The sequence below is a fragment of the Trachurus japonicus genome, chromosome 8, assembly GCF_045865225.1.
Source record: "Trachurus japonicus isolate A0001 chromosome 8, Traja_1.0".
In the NCBI taxonomy this organism is placed as follows: domain Eukaryota; kingdom Metazoa; phylum Chordata; class Actinopteri; order Carangiformes; family Carangidae; genus Trachurus; species Trachurus japonicus.
Window position 1 is genome coordinate 17,447,824 of NC_140914.1, and position 17,153 is coordinate 17,464,976.

Below are 17,153 nucleotides of genomic sequence, written 5' to 3' on the forward strand. Positions count from 1 at the left end.
TCCCTGGAGGCCTGTAGCACTTGGTCGTGGTTCTCAGGGTGACTTGGCAGCACCTTCCCCATGGAGCGAAGTCTCTCCTGTATGCGGAGAAGTGTTAGGAAGGGCCTCGGGGCAGTTTGATCTCACCCTGCCCCTGGTGGGACACGCTGGCTACAGAGGCCTGGCTCCGTCAAAACAGCTTGTTTACATAATGTACCCTGTGTACAGTTTATGGTGTGGCTGCTGCCTGCACTACATGAATAGAATCAGGCTGTTGACACTGACAGACGCTGTTAATCATTCATTGAGTTTCCGCTTGAATGCAGCACAGCGGGGCGACCCATGCTTAAATGCCAAGAATCATGTGCTTTCTTTTTCCACGGTTTTTGCACATTTATATCAGTGCAGAGAAATATGCAAAGATGTTTTTGCATACGTATTTAAAGCATGCGAGAAAAATGTCAGAGGGGTCCGCTGTAAATGGACTCATAGGTCTTTTAAACACCTCGAGCTTGACAGTTAGTGAAGTCATGAAAAGGCAAGTAGAGTAGTCCTTTTATAAGAGCTCCTCCACATTTCAGATTGCTTAACTCCCTCACCAGAGCTCTCTGTGCCTCTCTCCCAGTCTCCTTGTGTTCCACAGTCTGGTTTGTGGCATGATACATGAGACAGAGAGCAGTAAATCACCAGATAGCAGAGGAAACTGTGCAGCTTGGATTGATCAGCCGTGTTATTTTCCCATCTGCTAACAGGGAAATGATTAGCCAGACATGATTGATTCAGGGTGTAATAGATTAGACCTGGCCTGCCTCCCTCGCCTTTTCCAAAGTACCAACGTGCCACTTGTGTTGTGCCTGTAAAACGGCTGCAAATAGAAAACAGTGAAAAGTGAAAAGATGTGCAATTCTACAGAATTATCCTTTTAAATTCACGCTTTCACTCAAACCAGATGGAGAAACGGTTCTTGTAAGGTTCTTTTTATTACATCAAAGATTTAGTAAATTATATTTTCAAATTGAATAAATTCTGAAGTTATTTATTTTATTAAAAACTGAATGACAAGTGTGTTTTTGGTATTAAGTGCTGTAGTAAGCACAGATAACTTCATTTAGACCCCTGCGTCTCAAATGTCAGTGGGTTTAGCACATTTATGTGTTGGTCTGTTTCTCAGCATTAGCATGTCTTGAGACGTGTTTGAGAGTGCATTATGGGCATTAGACATGGTCCATTCACTTGTGTGTGTGTGCGTGTGTGTGTGTGTGTGAAGAGAGAAAGACATTAAACATGCCAGCCAGTGAGTGATTCATATAACTGAAGAGCTTTTGTGTGTGTTTGCAGTGGTGCGGGGGGTGTGTGTTCATGTCAGTCACATATACAGTTTTGTCTGTTTTCTGTGTTGTGTGTAAGTGTGTGTGTATTTATTCTGTACATGGTGTGTGTGTGTGTGTGTGTGTGTATGTGCTTGTATATCTACTCCTGCAACAGAAGAGCCCTCAGCTCAGGTTTCAGTGCCGGGAACAACATGCTGGCCATGGGGGAATGACAGGGGAAATTGGACGGCAGACAGTGTGATTTGTGTGTGTACAGATTTCCTTGTGTGTGAGTGTGTGTGTGTGTATGTGTGTGTCCTCAGAAGCCTCCATGCATTCCTCCCATTCTCAGCCTCTTGGCGGAACCATATTGAGACACAAAACAACAGGGCAGAACTGAGCTGGGGATAAGCCCATATGTCTGCACAATTATCTGTGGCTAAACACCACTGGCCACTGTCTACATAATATTTATTATTAATGACCCACTTGGAAGAAGGAATCTGAATGTGAGTGTGAGGCACAAGAAAGACATTTTTTTTTGTGTGCAGAAGGGATAAACAACATCTGAGGTTTCTCTCCTTTGATTTCATGGAAAACATGACTCAGTTCCCCTTAAGCACAATTAAACTGCAACAAATAACCCCTGAGATCCTAATTCATCGAAAACCACTTCATTTTTTTTTTTTTCTTTTCCAGAGAGCTGTGCGAGGAGCCCATGGCCCACTCGGCCAGCTCTGCCTCCAGCCTGGATAGCCACGCCCCGTCCGACAGCAGCGGCCAGTCGCAGGGCATGCGATGGGAGGAGCAGCAGAAGGTGCTGGCGCTGGAGCAGTTGTGTGGAGTTTTCAGGGTGGACCTGGGTCACATGAGGTCGCTGAGACTCTTCTTCAGGTCAGCCGACTTTACGAAAGGTCACGGGGAGGTCACGAGGGGTCACCTCACCACTCTACTGTGTAATGTTTCACGCTGTGTTGTAGGTTTTTAGGATGCTGTCAGTGTGTTTTATGATAAGAACTGGTAAGAGGATATTATGTAGTTATGTAGAAATAAGAAAAATACTGATGAATCCCTTTGGGTTGTCTTCTACAGTGATTAACACATTCCTTCAGTGTTTTTCTCTTGACATTATCATTCCTCATTGTGTTGCCGCAGTGATGAGGCATGCACCAGTGGCCAGCTGGTGATAGCAAGCAGAGAGAGCCAATATAAGATCCTCCACTTCCATCATGCTGGTCTGGACAAGCTGGCGGAGGTCTTCCAACAGTGGAAGTGCTGCCGGGAAACTCAGCTTAAAGACCAGGTCGGGTTACAATCCATAATCCTGTTTGGCATCTTGTTTTATTGGGAAACGAAGGAATTTTCAGCCCTCGTCTCCCTGTTTTCTATTCAGATTTTGTTTCTATTTCCACATTCTTCCTCCCAATTAATGAATTAATTAATGAATTAAGTTGGTCATCTCTTTTTGTCCTTCAGGTGTCGGATGAGAAATCATGCATGCAGTTTTCCATCCAGAGGCCCACCCTGCCCTCGGCTGAGACTCACCCAGAGGAGAAGCTTTACCGCCGGCTGGATGTCACCACATGGCTGCGTCACCTTAACCACACCGGGCAGGTAGAGGAGGAATATAAACTACGCAAGGTATGTCCGTGCATGTGTGTGTGTGTGTGCACATGCATGTTGTTACAATGCTGTGGGATCAGTCAGAAAAATTAAAAAAAAAAGTCAATCTACACATGGGTTTCTCTTGCTGCTACCCTTTCAGTGAAACTTCACATTTTCTTGCATTTTCTTTTCAGCCAAACACACACACACACTCATCCTGAAAGTCATTCTGAAAGCCCCCCCCCCCCCCCCCCCCCACCTCCACTGTGTGTAACTTTCAGTTTTAATCAGCAACCCCACTTTATAAATAATGATACGGTTGGTCATGGCCGATCCCCCGGTGAGTCATTTCACTTCTCTGGGATTGACTCAGTTGGAGCTTCACCATGTTACTGAAATGAGTCAGTGGCAGTTAGACTGTGACCAGAACATTTCCTCAGTAAACACACCAGAGACAGAGCGGTACTGTTTTTGCTGGACATGTAATGCAGCATGGTGCAACACTTGTGGCATAATACATGAGCTGTATTTTGGGTAGGTGATACAGCTGAGCGGCGCGCTCGCTCGGTGTCATCTCGACAGCATGTTATTTGATCTGTTCTCACAGTTGCCTCTCAGAAGTGCTCTCCCTCACCGTGTGCCCTCTCTTTTATTTATTTTTTATTTTAATGTTTATTTTGCAGGGACGATACATACAACATTGCCACAAAGAATGAAAAATGCGATGCATGCAAGACGTCTAGCTTCAGCTAATTTGCAGTCTTTGTCCCTGGTCAGGCTAAAGAAGGATAAAAGATACTGAATACCGTTACAATAAGTGCAATAATACAAATACAGTGAATAATACAGTGAATAGTTATCATGAATAAATAAACACAGCTACAAAATTTAGATTAAGGAATTGCACAAATTAAATATATTAAACATTAGTAAAATGCTGTATTGACAGTGACTTGAGAGAAGTTAATGTTCACATTTCTGCTGCTGCTTAAGCCAATGTTTAGCTCTAGCACTAAACATCTTTAATTCTGTTTGGGATTTGATATCTGGTGGTAAAGAATTCCATAGGTGTGTATCTACGCAGCACTGAAAGGGATGATTGACCGAATGTTGTCCTGCATCTTCGAATTTTACAGTTTTGCTTGCTCATGCTCCTTGTCGTTGTCCCACAGTTGTCTGACTTAGTAAAAATCTGTGACATGGCTTGTGGGGCCAGTCCACTGACACACTTAAAAACAACTTTCAAAAAAGAGAATTTTATAAAATTAGAAAAAGAATTATACAAATTATACTTCTTATACTTCTTTGCACCTCTGAACATTGTTCTCACTGTGTTTGCTCATCACCAGGCCATCTTTTTCGGTGGAATTGACCCGTCCATCCGTGGCGAGGTTTGGCCCTTCCTGCTGCACTACTACAGCTATGACTCCACCTCCCAGGAGAGGGAGGCCTGGAGACTGCAGAAGCGCGGCCACTATCAAGACATCCAGCAGCGAAGGTGTGTGTGTGTGTGTGTGTGTGTGTGTGTGCGTGTGTGTGGAGGGTTGTTTATTTTTTTTCTGCGCTTTTTGGCCTCTAATCGACAGGACAGCTGTAGAGAGACAGAGAGCAAAGGGCAACCGGTGTAATCAAACCGGGGCCGCTGCAGCGAGGACTACAGCCACTGCACATGGCGCCCCTGCTCTACCCACTGAATGACGTCGCGTGCATGGAAGCTTGGGGGGGGCTTCCTGGCTGCTGATATGATCTGTGCCGCAAAATGAAATTTACATGACAAGCAACGAGTTATTCTGAGGGGTTTATTTCATGTCATGGAAACCAGCTCTGACCGAGACACAGCAGCATCCTCTGCAACGTGGAACATGAGATAAACTGTCGCATGGCTGCAGTATCGGCTGCCAAATGCTCAGTCAGTCAAACATTAAACCATATGTGAGCCTGTTGTGGCTTTTCATCGCGGGCGCTGAGCAATCAATAGGCACAATCAGGGATGTGTGTTAAGGGGAGGTGCCGGGTGTGAAATAAAAGGTCTCTGGAGAGAAACCATGTCAACGCTTATCAGATCATACTCTCTCATCAAACACAGCTCGCGGTACGCACGGACAAACACATCCACACATACCACAGGCGTACATATGCGCATCCGCAAGTACTTATTTGTCTCCACCCTGCCATCATAAAGGTGGAGTGTGTGCACATATTTTCACACACTGTGCTAGCCTCTCTGTAATGAATATGATAATTGGGCCGATTTCAGTCGTATGGCCTATTAACATTTTGAGTACATCACAAGCTCCAGTTGAAGTCAGGTAATTAGGGCCCTTGTTCTGACTGTGATATGGATCTTTTAAAGACAGTTTGACTAGAGCAGCCTCCAGGGCCACTGGTTGATCATTAGGAGCAAGGCTACATGTCTGTGGTTTGGTTCCTTATTGTCTCCTATAGCTGTCTGTTCCTCCCTTAGCTGTGAGAATTGAGCAACTAGAAATGGAGGCAGTGCAGCTGTAATAAGTAAACAGACTTTTGACTCAACAAAGGCTGGATTACTGTAAATGTAGGTCAGCAGGAAAACGTGACAGACATGATTGTATATTATTGTCATTGTAAGAAAATGCCACAGAATCACTCAGACTGTTGATTTTTTTTTTTTCATGGTGGATAAAAATACAGAAAGCATAACAAACCCATACACAGCACAGATACACAAAGAAAGCATTTAAAGATGCAGAGCTGGTTGTGTGTCCAGTCCACATACGGTAATGCAATAACTCCCCCCATTTTTCTGGAATATTAATAGGTAGCCTTCAAAATAGATTTCCAGCATCGATACACTGCTGGTCATCTTTGTGGTTTTGTGTAATTTAAATTTTGATTAGAGATAACAATTTGAATTTCTCAGGTAACACACTGCATGGCTGATGTAAGAAGACGTCCTCCGCAGCAGGCTTCAACTGAAAGTGCTTGTTTTTAATAGTTGATGTACAAGTGATTGTCTGTTTTTAATTTTTGTAGAAGAGGAAGTTCACTCACTGCCAGTAATCTGTGCTGCTTGGTTCATGAAATCACCTTTTTGGATTTTGTAAGTTCCTAAGAAATTTAAAAAAAGAAAGAAAAAAAACAACTAAGTTCATTCTGAAGAATTTCCTTCACAGTCACCAGATGTTCAGTTCAAAACAAAATGATGTTCATTGTACAATTATATGAAACAAACCAAAAGCCGAGATGTCGAAGGTGTTGAGACTGATGAGTTTTGCTTAAAAACCATTTAACCTTAAACCGTTTAAGTATCATTACAGTATCAACATAATTGCTGATTAATCTTCTGTGGATTGTCTCATTGTTTAATTGTTCCAGGTTAGTCTAGTTTAGACTGTGCATCTTGTCATTTCTATTTTGTATTATTGAGCTAGAAAGTAATAAATTAGATTCTTAACTCAGCCCAGAGGGCATCATGAATGGGATCAATTTAAACTGGATCTGAAACAGCTTTTAAAGTGGGACCAGTCATGTGTATGATCTGGTGCTTGTTACTGAGTTTTATGTTAATTTTATTGCACCACATTGATTGTTTTCTGTTGTTTTGATGCTCTTTTATCTGCATTTCCTTGTTGATTTCTTTCTGCTCTTGAAGGCCCATCTAGTGTTTAACATTGCAAACAAACTTTGGCTGCTAATGCTGTGGCATGTGGTATCGCTCCATGTTATACACATGTTCCTAAAAGAATAAACACAAAAACAGAATGAATGAAAAGCAGCTATTTGTACGGAGCAGTGGCAGTTTCTTAAATGATGGGGAGTATTCTTGTGTAACAATACCAGCCTGAGAAGTATAAAGTGTTGAAAACATAGAGTGAACTCCTGAGTCACATCCTCAGGGAGGGTCCAGCGACACAAACACACGGCACTGAAACTAAACAGTTGCACGGCGTTGCATCAGGTGTGCGCTTATTATTCCTAGTGGGGCCACATGGAAAACAAACAGTGTTAATTAAATCCCCGCTGCTTGTTAGGACTTGAGTACATTAGTGCCATACACAGAGTTCATTGCTAATACAGTCTCTAACATTTAGAGCGATGGTCGAGGGTTTTATGGTTGTGGTATTATCCTCAATGGAGTGCTTTGGTGAAATACCCCTTCAGTCTATTGCTTTCCTACCCCCACATTTGTTAGTTAGTTTGCAGCTAAGTATTCTTTTTTACACCAGAGTAACATTTAAGGTAAAGATTATTTTCTTATCCTAATCACCAAGCAGTTCTTCAGAGATTGTGGAGTAAAAACTTTCTTCAAATGACTTTCTCTTATCTTTTAATCTGTCATGATTTAGCTGGTTAGCTGTGGTAACTCTAGTTTTCCTATCCTATCTCTGCCCCGTCTTTCCTCCAGACTGTCCATGAGCCCAGAGGAGCACAGTGAGTTCTGGAGAAAGGTCCAGTTCACAGTGGATAAAGATGTGGTGAGAACAGACCGCAGCAACCACTTCTTCAGAGGAGAGAATAACCCCAATGTGGAGATTATGAGGTTAGACCCTTTTATCCCCGACCCACCCACCCACCCACTCCTGATTTCTATCTCCGTCTCTTTCACCCTCTCCTTCTGCCACCCTCTCCCAAACCATCCTTATCACCCCTATTCCTCAGCTCGACGCACTGTGGAATACCTATTCATTTCATATTCAGAACTCTGGGGGAGCCGTAAATGAGTTTCATGCTTTATTGACTCTGACTAAGCCGCCTGAGCACTTTTGATGCATACTCAGAGCTAATGGCTTTCTAAACGAGGAGCAAGAGGATTTAAATAGCATATTAGTTTAGTGACTCTCATCGAGGCTCCAGGTATTTGTCTAGGTATTATGTCTTTTCCAGTGTCTAGGGCGGGGTGATACCAGTGCTGCACATGTCCAAATGCAGAGCACTCAGCTTGTGCCTCCCCTGTTATCTCAAATGTGTTGTAGCGATGTGTCACAGATATTTTCTTCCAGTCGTAAGAATTAATTTGAAGCAAACATACAGTACTGACACAGCTCTTATCATTTTAACCTTTCATTTTCCATGCACAAAACCGTCTGCTTTTTTTTTCAAAATGACGTCTCTTTATTTTCTCTTTGTTAATATTTCATTAAACAATAAAAACCTCCTCAGGGTTTTCCCTTTGTGTATACAAAGCTTACTAATGCATGAGGATTGCCAGGGAAGTTTACTTCAAAGTAGTATCCATATACAAAAAAAAAAAAGAAAAAGATCATTAATTATCTCCCTGGTTACCAGAGGGGTTGGCATGGCAACCGCTGAGCAGGGCTTGTCATGTTTTTCTGGGCATTACCAGCCAGGCTAAAACACATGTTGGATCATTCAGCAGAGCGTTTGGGTGGAACCATACTTTTCGGTGGTTTGGCTTTATAAGAGACAGTCAACAACAAAAAACAAAACAAAAAAAAAAGCCAACAATTAAAATGTTTATGATACTGTACTATTGCCCCATGCGCTGAGATGTTACCTCAGCACTTAGATGTCCTTGGCTGTTCTTGTCCCAGGCGGATTCTGCTCAACTATGCAGTGTTTAATCCAGACATGGGCTACTGCCAGGGCATGTCTGACCTGGTGGCCCCGCTGCTCACGGAGATCCAGGATGAAAGCGACACCTTCTGGTGCTTCGTCGGCCTCATGGAGAACACCATCTTCATCAGCTCGCCGCGGGATGAGGACATGGAGAGGCAGCTGGTAGGACCTTTCTGTGTGTGTGTGTGTGTGTGGTTTAAATGTCTGGTTGTATCTTGATTTGATTTGATTTGATTTTGATTTGTCTCAAACAAGCACATCAAAAGACAAACAATCTATGTAACAAGAAACAAAACAATAATGATACTGACTTAGTTTGAGAAGGGGCTGAAGGAAGCAAAGCTTATCAAGTTCAGCCCCCCCTTACATTGTGATTCATGTCATACAGTACTGTACATCTGTAGTTCCATACAATTCAGAAGATTAAAAACATATTGCTTTAATATGAAATAAGACCATGATTATAAATAAAAAGAGTAAAATTAGCTGTCAAGTTCAGCTGTCATCTTAGACATGTGACTTTATGTGACTTTATTTTCAAAAGATAGCCCCTCGAGATGTGCCAACTCATTTTCGTGGGGGTTGTCCTTATAAACAACAAAAATACAAAACAAGAGTTCAGTCATCAATAGTACAGGTTCATAATAGAAAGTTAGAAAACACAAAACATGATATAATATAGAGACACAGTGGCCCATTCACACACACTCACACACTACAATGCTCCACCGATCCTTGCCCCCCACCCCATTAACACACACCGGCAAAAATAAATAAATGGAACATGGACATGGAAAACAAAAATGGTTGAATTATGCCAGTGTGAAGATGCTGCGGCTAACTCGCAGCTAATCCAAAACTGGGCAGAGAAGTGGGGATGAGATGAGATGAGATGATTTCAAGTATGTCCTTTAATGTCTGTAACTCTCTGACACTCACGCTCGGATTGTGCAGAGATGAGAAAGCAAACGGTATTTGAATTTATCTCACAAGCTCTTTTTAAAAAAAAAAATCTTTTTACATTTGTACAACCAAATGCATCATTAGAGATGCCCTCCGGGAGAGGAACATGCTCCATTATCCACATAATTAAATGATTATTAGCCCCTGCCTCCCACCCCCTACGCAGACAACAGTGCAATGGGTAATTGCAGGACACAGAGGCTTGCATCAGGCGAGCTGATTGGTGGATCTGGTACTGTATCCTCTCAGGAAGTTTTCTCTGTTATTTTAGTTCAGGCGTACATTTTGGCACTGTACTGCCACAGGTAATCTTTTAGCAGAGCACGGGGAGATTAATGCCTCTTCAAGGCGCATAATAAGGCCGTCCATTTTGTCATTGCTTTGTTCATTTATGCTAATTTGATTTGGATTTCACACTCAATTCAGAGATACAGTGGTTAATTTACATTTGCTTATGTGCAACCTGCAGAGGCATAATTCCAACTCTAAGAATATAATGAATGAATGAATGAATTAATGAATGAAAATGTGTTTATTTCGGTCAGGTCATTCAAAGTTAAAAGTCCAACAGAAAAACATCAGCTCAACTAGAAAAGAGCCAAACCGAAAAGGCATAGGCTGAAGCTATCGCTTCTTTTCGCCTACCCTTCTTACATGATCAACTTCATCAGATCACATCATTCAAAACATCAAACAGAAATCATATCGTTTTGCACAATATCCCAAAACATAATTCCATAAAAGTGTCAGCTACATCAACCACATCTCTCATATTTATCAAATACCTTATTCTTAAACAAACGTTTGAATTCAAACATTGACTGGCACATCTTCAAATCGTCGTCAAGTGTATTCCATATATTTACACCCCTTACAGAAATACATTGATCTTTTATTTTAGTCCTGGACTAGTCCCTTTTTTTAAACATGATTACAATTTTACAAGGTAACAAGTTGTTATACACTTTGTACATTATCAATGCTATTTTTTAATCCACTAAGTCCATAAATTTGAAGGCCCTTAATTTAATAAATAATTCATTTGATGGATATAAAATGTACGAGTGGAAAATATCACTGTTTGATTGTGTTTGTAAGACGGTGCGTGCCCTCTCCGACCTCTCCACAGATGTACCTGCGGGAGCTGTTGCGGCTCATGCTGCCCCGCTTCCACCAGCACCTGACCAGACTCGGGGAGGACGGCCTCCAGCTGCTCTTCTGCCACCGCTGGATCCTGCTCTGCTTCAAACGAGAGTTCCCCGACACCGAAGCTCTGCGCATGTGGGAGGCCTGCTGGGCACACTACCAGGTCAGGGCAAAGTCTGGCGCGGCCCCTTTGCATACACAAGTTTCTTGGGGGAAAAAAAAGAAAACTTTGCATATATGATTGCACGTGGGTGGTGGTATTCAGTTTCACTGCAGCGCTTGATGAATTTTCAGGACGCCTGCAGAGATGAATTGTTAAAACAGAAAGAGTCCATGTTTCTCCTCTAAAGCCTGTCACCACAGACTGTTGTAATCCGGCTAAATGCCTTTAAAATGTCGTATTACTACTTCTTAGTCTTGAGGGCGTTTTGAGGGTTTAATTCAACAGCGATTAGATTCTGTTTTTTTTTTTTCCACTGAAGATTTACCATAAAAATCCCACATTCCAGTGGAATCTAGTCTAATTTCATTCGTTTCAAAAGCTTTTGAGATGCAAATGCCAAAAAGAAAAAGTCAATATAAATTAACTACCAACAGCACCCACCATGTGTTCATGTAAACTTGTATCTGTTGTGTTTACAGAGCTTAAACATCTCTCCTGGCTGCAGGTGGTGATGGAGGAGATAGCAGAGTAAAACCTCAGTTTAGACAGTTGAATAACATATACCACATTAACCATGAACATAAAAATTTGTTTGGCATCTGATTTTTTTTTTCTATGAAAGGAAAGCATAGGTAATACTGGCTCACAATACTGTTGTTGTTATCTCATGTGGGTTAAATTAAAACCAACAGGATTATTGTTGAATTGTTGAGAAAAAGGCCTTTTCTCTATGAATTTCATTTTTTTTTATAATAGGAGGAGGGAATTTAAGTATAACTATCAGTGATGGAAGCAAGACAGAGGGACAGATAATACATGATGATCTTAATGAATTATTTAGACAATAAGAGGACCCTGGAAATTATTTGAATCTAGTATATTCAAATATTAAGAGAGGCATTTTTGGCATTTAAAACACACAAAGACTTACTCATCCAGACTTTACCTTTCTATTTTAAAATCAATTCCGGTTCTCCACTTTTTAATCTTATATTTTTGGGACAAGAACTTGTAATTTGTATTTTCCTTGAACCAGATTTCAGTGTTAATTTGAATTCTGTGAATGTCTATTTGTGTCTCTCTTTGTTCTGTGTAACCTTCTCGTTGTTCCCTGCGGCAAGGGCATGGCTAAATGCAGAGATGTGAGCCAGTGGTGCAGCAGACCCCCCAAAAAATCTGATCATTTGCAGATTTGCCTGCGTTTGACTTCAAGTCTTGACCTCTTCTCCACCCTCTCTTCTTCTGTTTTATAGACAGACTATTTCCACCTGTTCCTGTGTGTGGCCATCATTGTTCTCTACGGGGAGGATGTGACAGAACAGCTGCTCGCCACTGACCAAATGTTGCTCCACTTCAGCAACCTCTCCATGCACATGAATGGAGAGCTGGTGCTACGCAAGGTATCCAGTCTAATGATTTATGGCGCACCTCTGCTGACACAAACTACACGCACCTCCATTCATCTGAAAAAAGCGTTAGAATAATCGGAATAATCTGCATCGGCCGCATTAGTCAAACCATTGTTGTGTTTGCATCAAGTACCACCCGTCCGACGATGCAGCAAAGCAGCTCTGATAAACCGTAACCTGCCTTTAGAGACCTTGAGATGCTAAATGGTATGCTGCCATGCCATGCAGTAGGATTTATGATCTGCATCTGTGTCTGTGTCTGCTTCCTCATGTTTATGGATGCTGTGTTAGTACTGCTGCTGCAACCACAGGCAGTGAGTTCATGTTAGCATGCAGAACGCATAACTCCTTTTGTTGTTGCCTGAGATTTTGCATCCAACTGTTCCAGAGCAGGCAGGGGCAGCGGCTTTCTTAGCTTTAGGTAATGCAACGCAATGCTGACCTTGACAGCGTGCTGTTTTCTTGTAGCTGGAAGTCAAGACTATTGATGTATTTTAATGTTTTACTCCACTAAGTCTGATATCTGTAGTTAAAGCAGAAGTAAGTGATATATTTGTGTTAATATAAGTCTTAAATAGTTATATCCTCCGACAGCAATCACTTACATAGAGTGTTTGGTCTGAAACACGGGTCTGTCAGTCACTCTGCTCTGCTCTGAGCCCAGGAGAAAACTTTTCTCGTATCCTACAAGTTTTATCCAATGAGGAGAGAGAACGGCATGAAGGGCTGTGTGTGCAGCCAAGGGATGCGCCTGAATGTGGTGACGTAGGGACGAGGACTGTTATGGTGCGTTCAAAGCAGCCCGTAACTCGTGTTTTTCCGACCTGTGAAGTCGTACCAGTTCGATCTGGTACGAGTTCACGGGTCAGAAGTTACGAGTGGCCGTTATAGTGACTTTCACAGGTAAAACAGGTCGGAAAAACACGAGTGGGTTGCCTGGAACGCTACAAAGTCGTAAGTCGTGACTTGAAGCTGTAATTTACGGTTTCAAAAGCCTGCCTGGAACGCAGCATTAGCCAAAACGACCGGATCGCTTACTTCTGCTTTAACTGCTCTGTACTCACTTGTTTCCTGTCAGTCCAAAGCTCCTTCCACTCTTGTGCATTTAGCTTTTTTATCTTATCCTCCCACTTTCATCCTGCTCTTCCAGGCTCGCAGCCTTCTCTACCAGTTCCGCCTCCTCCCCAGGATCCCATGCAGCCTGCACGACCTCTGTAAACTGTGTGGCCCAGGGATGTGGGACAGCCGTTACATCCCCACTGTGGAGTGTTCGGGCGAACACCCAGACTCCCAGAGCTGCCCCTATGGAGGCACCTCCACCCCTCAGCCCTCCTCGCCCTCCCTGTCGTCCACACCCTTGCCTTCACCGAACCCCGCCCCCACACCTCCACCAGAGGGCAAGAAAGGATGCAAAACCCGGGATATTTTCACCTTCCGGAAACAGTCCTGAGGTGGAGGTTGTGGGGAGCGCTCGCCGGTCTCGGTTAATGTTAGTACAGCGAAGGTTTGGGTCCGGCTACTGGATTCCTGAACTGTTTGCTGCCCTCTGACTCCTCTCCACAGCCCCCTGCTTCTCGCTCCACCATCTCAATGAGGATTTTTGTTACTCGATCCTTTCATGTGGGACGTGGTGGATCGCTGCCTTACCAGAATGTCGTTAGCAGTATTCAGTATCGCATGAATCTGCGATGAGGATGGTTTGCTGACAGGCTGGAGGTCAAGAAGCCGCTTTCCCTCTTGGAGCAGAACAGACAATCACCAGCCACTGTGTTGGTCTGGAGCTACTTCAGGTTCTCATCTGCTGCTGGCTTGGCATTCTTCCATGGGCTTTGTGGGCAGGGGTCACATCAGGGTCTGAGGCAACCGGCCTGAATTCTCTCTGTCTCTGACCACGGGTCAAATGAAACTGGAGATTCATTCAGAGAACTTGAAAAAGAACTTGAAAAAATGTTCCTGTGTTCGCACAATGGAATATTTATGTGAATATCAAATTATATGTGCATATCTCAAGTCTGAACAGGACAGTTTTAACAGGAAATTCAAACCATTGCTGTCGACAAAAGAAAGGTTAAACCCAGAAATAGGATTATAACAAATTACTGGAACATTTAAGTTTTGTTTGATTTTATTTTTTTCAACAAGTGAATGTGTGCGTTTATATCAGAAGTTTAAAAATATTTAGCAATATTATATCCTTGCATGAAAGAATCTTTCCATATAGAGGGCACAATATGTTTGTTGGAAAACACATACGCCCCAGACAAGAGGTAAGAATGTGTTTACATGACAAACACTCCCGTCGTGATAGGGCTTGGCATGTTTCCTCATCAGACTGCGTGACTGTATGGGACATTCTCATCATTTCTCTGTGTTTAAATGGTGTTTCCCGACAAACAGGAGGAAGTTAGCCATATGTTTCCTTCTGATAAAGCCAGACGCAGATGGTCGTGTTACCTGTCGAGCAATAGGAGCTTCGCCGTTTACACATTTGCATCATAAGGTATAAAATGAGTTTCCTGTCTGAGGATTTGGACGGATACGACAGCGCCGTCTGCCAAAGACAGCTCAGATCGCGTTTTTACCTCGACAGAGAAATTGACGGGGGCCTTCTGTTTTACTTGAAGTTCTTCTGTCTTCTGTGTTGAACCGTATTTAGGGAGGAGGGGTGGTGGGAAGATCCAGTTGAACACAGTGTTATTGTTTCGTTTTGTTTTTCTTACCTTCAGCGTCATGTCCACTCTCACCTGAAAAAAATGAATGATAAGGCACTATCAACACTAAGAATCAGTCCACATGAATGTATCTGTTTTTTGCTTCTTCTTCTTCTTACAGCGTGAAACTCTCCAACGTATGCATGGGTGTGAGCGTGAGTGTGTGTGTGTGTGTGTGTGTGTGTGTGTGTGTGTGTGTGTAAACTGGACTGACCTCTAAACATCTGGTAATGAGTTGGAGAACAGCCATAGAAGGCCTCCCCTCTGACCAGTCTCTTTAATTATAGCAGTCATCATGGGGAGAAGCAGGCAGGGTAAAGAAGAAAGAAAATTCGGCTGTTTTTACTCCTTAGAGAGGAAAGAAAAAAAAGCAGAGAGACAGAGAGCAAAGGGATGATTCAGGCTTCATATAAGGATACATAGTGTTCTACATCTCACCTCTCTGGCACTTAACACAGACTTTCCCCTGAGAGCTATTGAGTGACACTCCCGGGGGTGAAGACATTTGGTGCTAAAATGTAACAATAGGACCTTCAGTCAGCCTTCTCTCTTTCTCTCTATCTCTCTCTCTCTCTCTTGGTCTCTTGCGCTCTCACTCAGCAAGCAGTCTCTGCAAATGACATTCATAACTGCTCCTTTTCCCTCCTTCTTATCATGTGCAGCTGCTCACTGGAAACGCTTGCAGAGTTTTAAAGATAACGTTGAAATGAGCTAAGTTAAGAGATGCACAGTGGGATAATCAAACTCCTTCTCTGCTTGCGTGTGTGTGCGTGTGTGTGTGTGTGTGTGTGTGTGTGCTCGCCTACAAGATGATTGATTTATTAAAGTCCTCAAAGAAACCACATTGTCTGCACAGGCACTGTAAGTCACAAGCTTAAAGAATGACTACTCCTATTGAAAGGGGTTGTGACCAGTCAACACTGAATGTACAATGTTGCTGTTAAACTCTATGACATGTCGATATGACTGTACACATCACAGAAAAAAGAGCCTATTCTTATTCTTGGTATTAAAAAAAAATAAAATGCAGTCTCATACTTTCATGAAAGATCTCTAGAAAATGTTTTACAATATCACCATACTTTTTCTCATTAAACACTGCTGAAGTATTAGCATTAAGTCTTTTTATTTATTTATTCTATTTTTTAATTGAGTATATACATCAAGTTTAATTTGAAGAGAAGAGAAATGCTCATATGACACGAAATCCTTACTACTGTATGACAATTTATTATAAAATAGATATCTTAATTCTATAAATACCTTTGTGATTTCACATCCATACCTCTTTTATAGAAATACTGTACATGTTTGATGATTAATGATTAATTCATTTCTAATATGTCGGCACCTTTTGTTCTCACTTATGTTATATATAATTTACTGTATGCATCAGAAAATCCACCCAAAACCAGAACTAACATTGGGTCATGTCTTAACACAATGAGTTCAATAATAACAATTTAATCTAACTGGTAATTACAGCATCAAAACCTGATTATATTGTTAATTGGTGCTTCTCACACATAGACCAGGTTTTCAAATTGGGATATTGCATATCAGTTGACACTTGATCACTGTAGTAATGTTCCCTGTTTGAAAAATACAACTCAATTTAAAGACAAAAAATACACAAAATATGAAATGTGAAAAACAACTGCAAAGAAATTAACAACAACAACAAAGAGACGGATAAACACTCCCAACAGAGATGTTAGAAATCCCATAAAGAGATGGAAACACCACAGAGAGGCTGCTTTGTTTATACTCATTTTGTGTCTCCTTCAGTCTGAGGGTCCTATATTAAAGGGGCAGGGCGCCTCTTTCCTGTTTGTCCCCACGGGCCCATTTTCTCATAATCCGTCCATTATGAGAAAATGGGCCCTATTTAAGAGCAGGACTGTAACCTCTGCTGAGGAGTGAGGCCACAAGTGACAAAGGAAGGATAATGTTAAATCGTAAATCACTGTGAAACATAAAAGGAATCTTTTTCTTTTCAAAGTCATGACTTTATAAGTGTATCACTCTAATAACACCTTAAACTTCACAGGAAGCACTTCTGACTATAGCAGCAGCCGGGTTGTCTCGAGATGAAAAGGACTTTTACAACATTAAATGAACATGTTCATTTAGTTTTAAGGTCAACAATGTTAAACATACTTGACGACAATGCCGCTGTTATGACATTACATAACTGGTCTGTGAATCAGTTTTAATGAGGAGAAACTGAAAGGCAGAGTTCCCAACTTCCTTAAATTGTTGACTTGCTCCTCCAGCAGCCTTTAGGGGAGAGTGGGGTAAAGTGAGACAT

General features: G+C 42.1%; 1 protein-coding gene across 1 annotated transcript in view; it reads left to right on the forward strand.

Moving 5' to 3' along the window:
• The window catches only part of tbc1d16 (TBC1 domain family, member 16), a 29,874-nt gene extending 13,920 nt beyond the window's left edge, over window positions 1-15,954 (forward strand). Inside the window, exons 5-13 of the mRNA XM_085784316.1 lie at window positions 1,989-2,183; window positions 2,445-2,592; window positions 2,766-2,930; window positions 4,244-4,392; window positions 7,279-7,413; window positions 8,426-8,612; window positions 10,543-10,722; window positions 11,976-12,122; window positions 13,282-15,954. Coding sequence (XP_085640442.1) covers window positions 1,989-2,183; window positions 2,445-2,592; window positions 2,766-2,930; window positions 4,244-4,392; window positions 7,279-7,413; window positions 8,426-8,612; window positions 10,543-10,722; window positions 11,976-12,122; window positions 13,282-13,581 — 1,606 coding nt within the window. The 3' untranslated portion in view covers window positions 13,582-15,954. The remainder of the gene's footprint in view (window positions 1-1,988; window positions 2,184-2,444; window positions 2,593-2,765; window positions 2,931-4,243; window positions 4,393-7,278; window positions 7,414-8,425; window positions 8,613-10,542; window positions 10,723-11,975; window positions 12,123-13,281) is intronic.
• The last annotated feature ends 1,199 nt before the right edge of the window (window positions 15,955-17,153 follow it).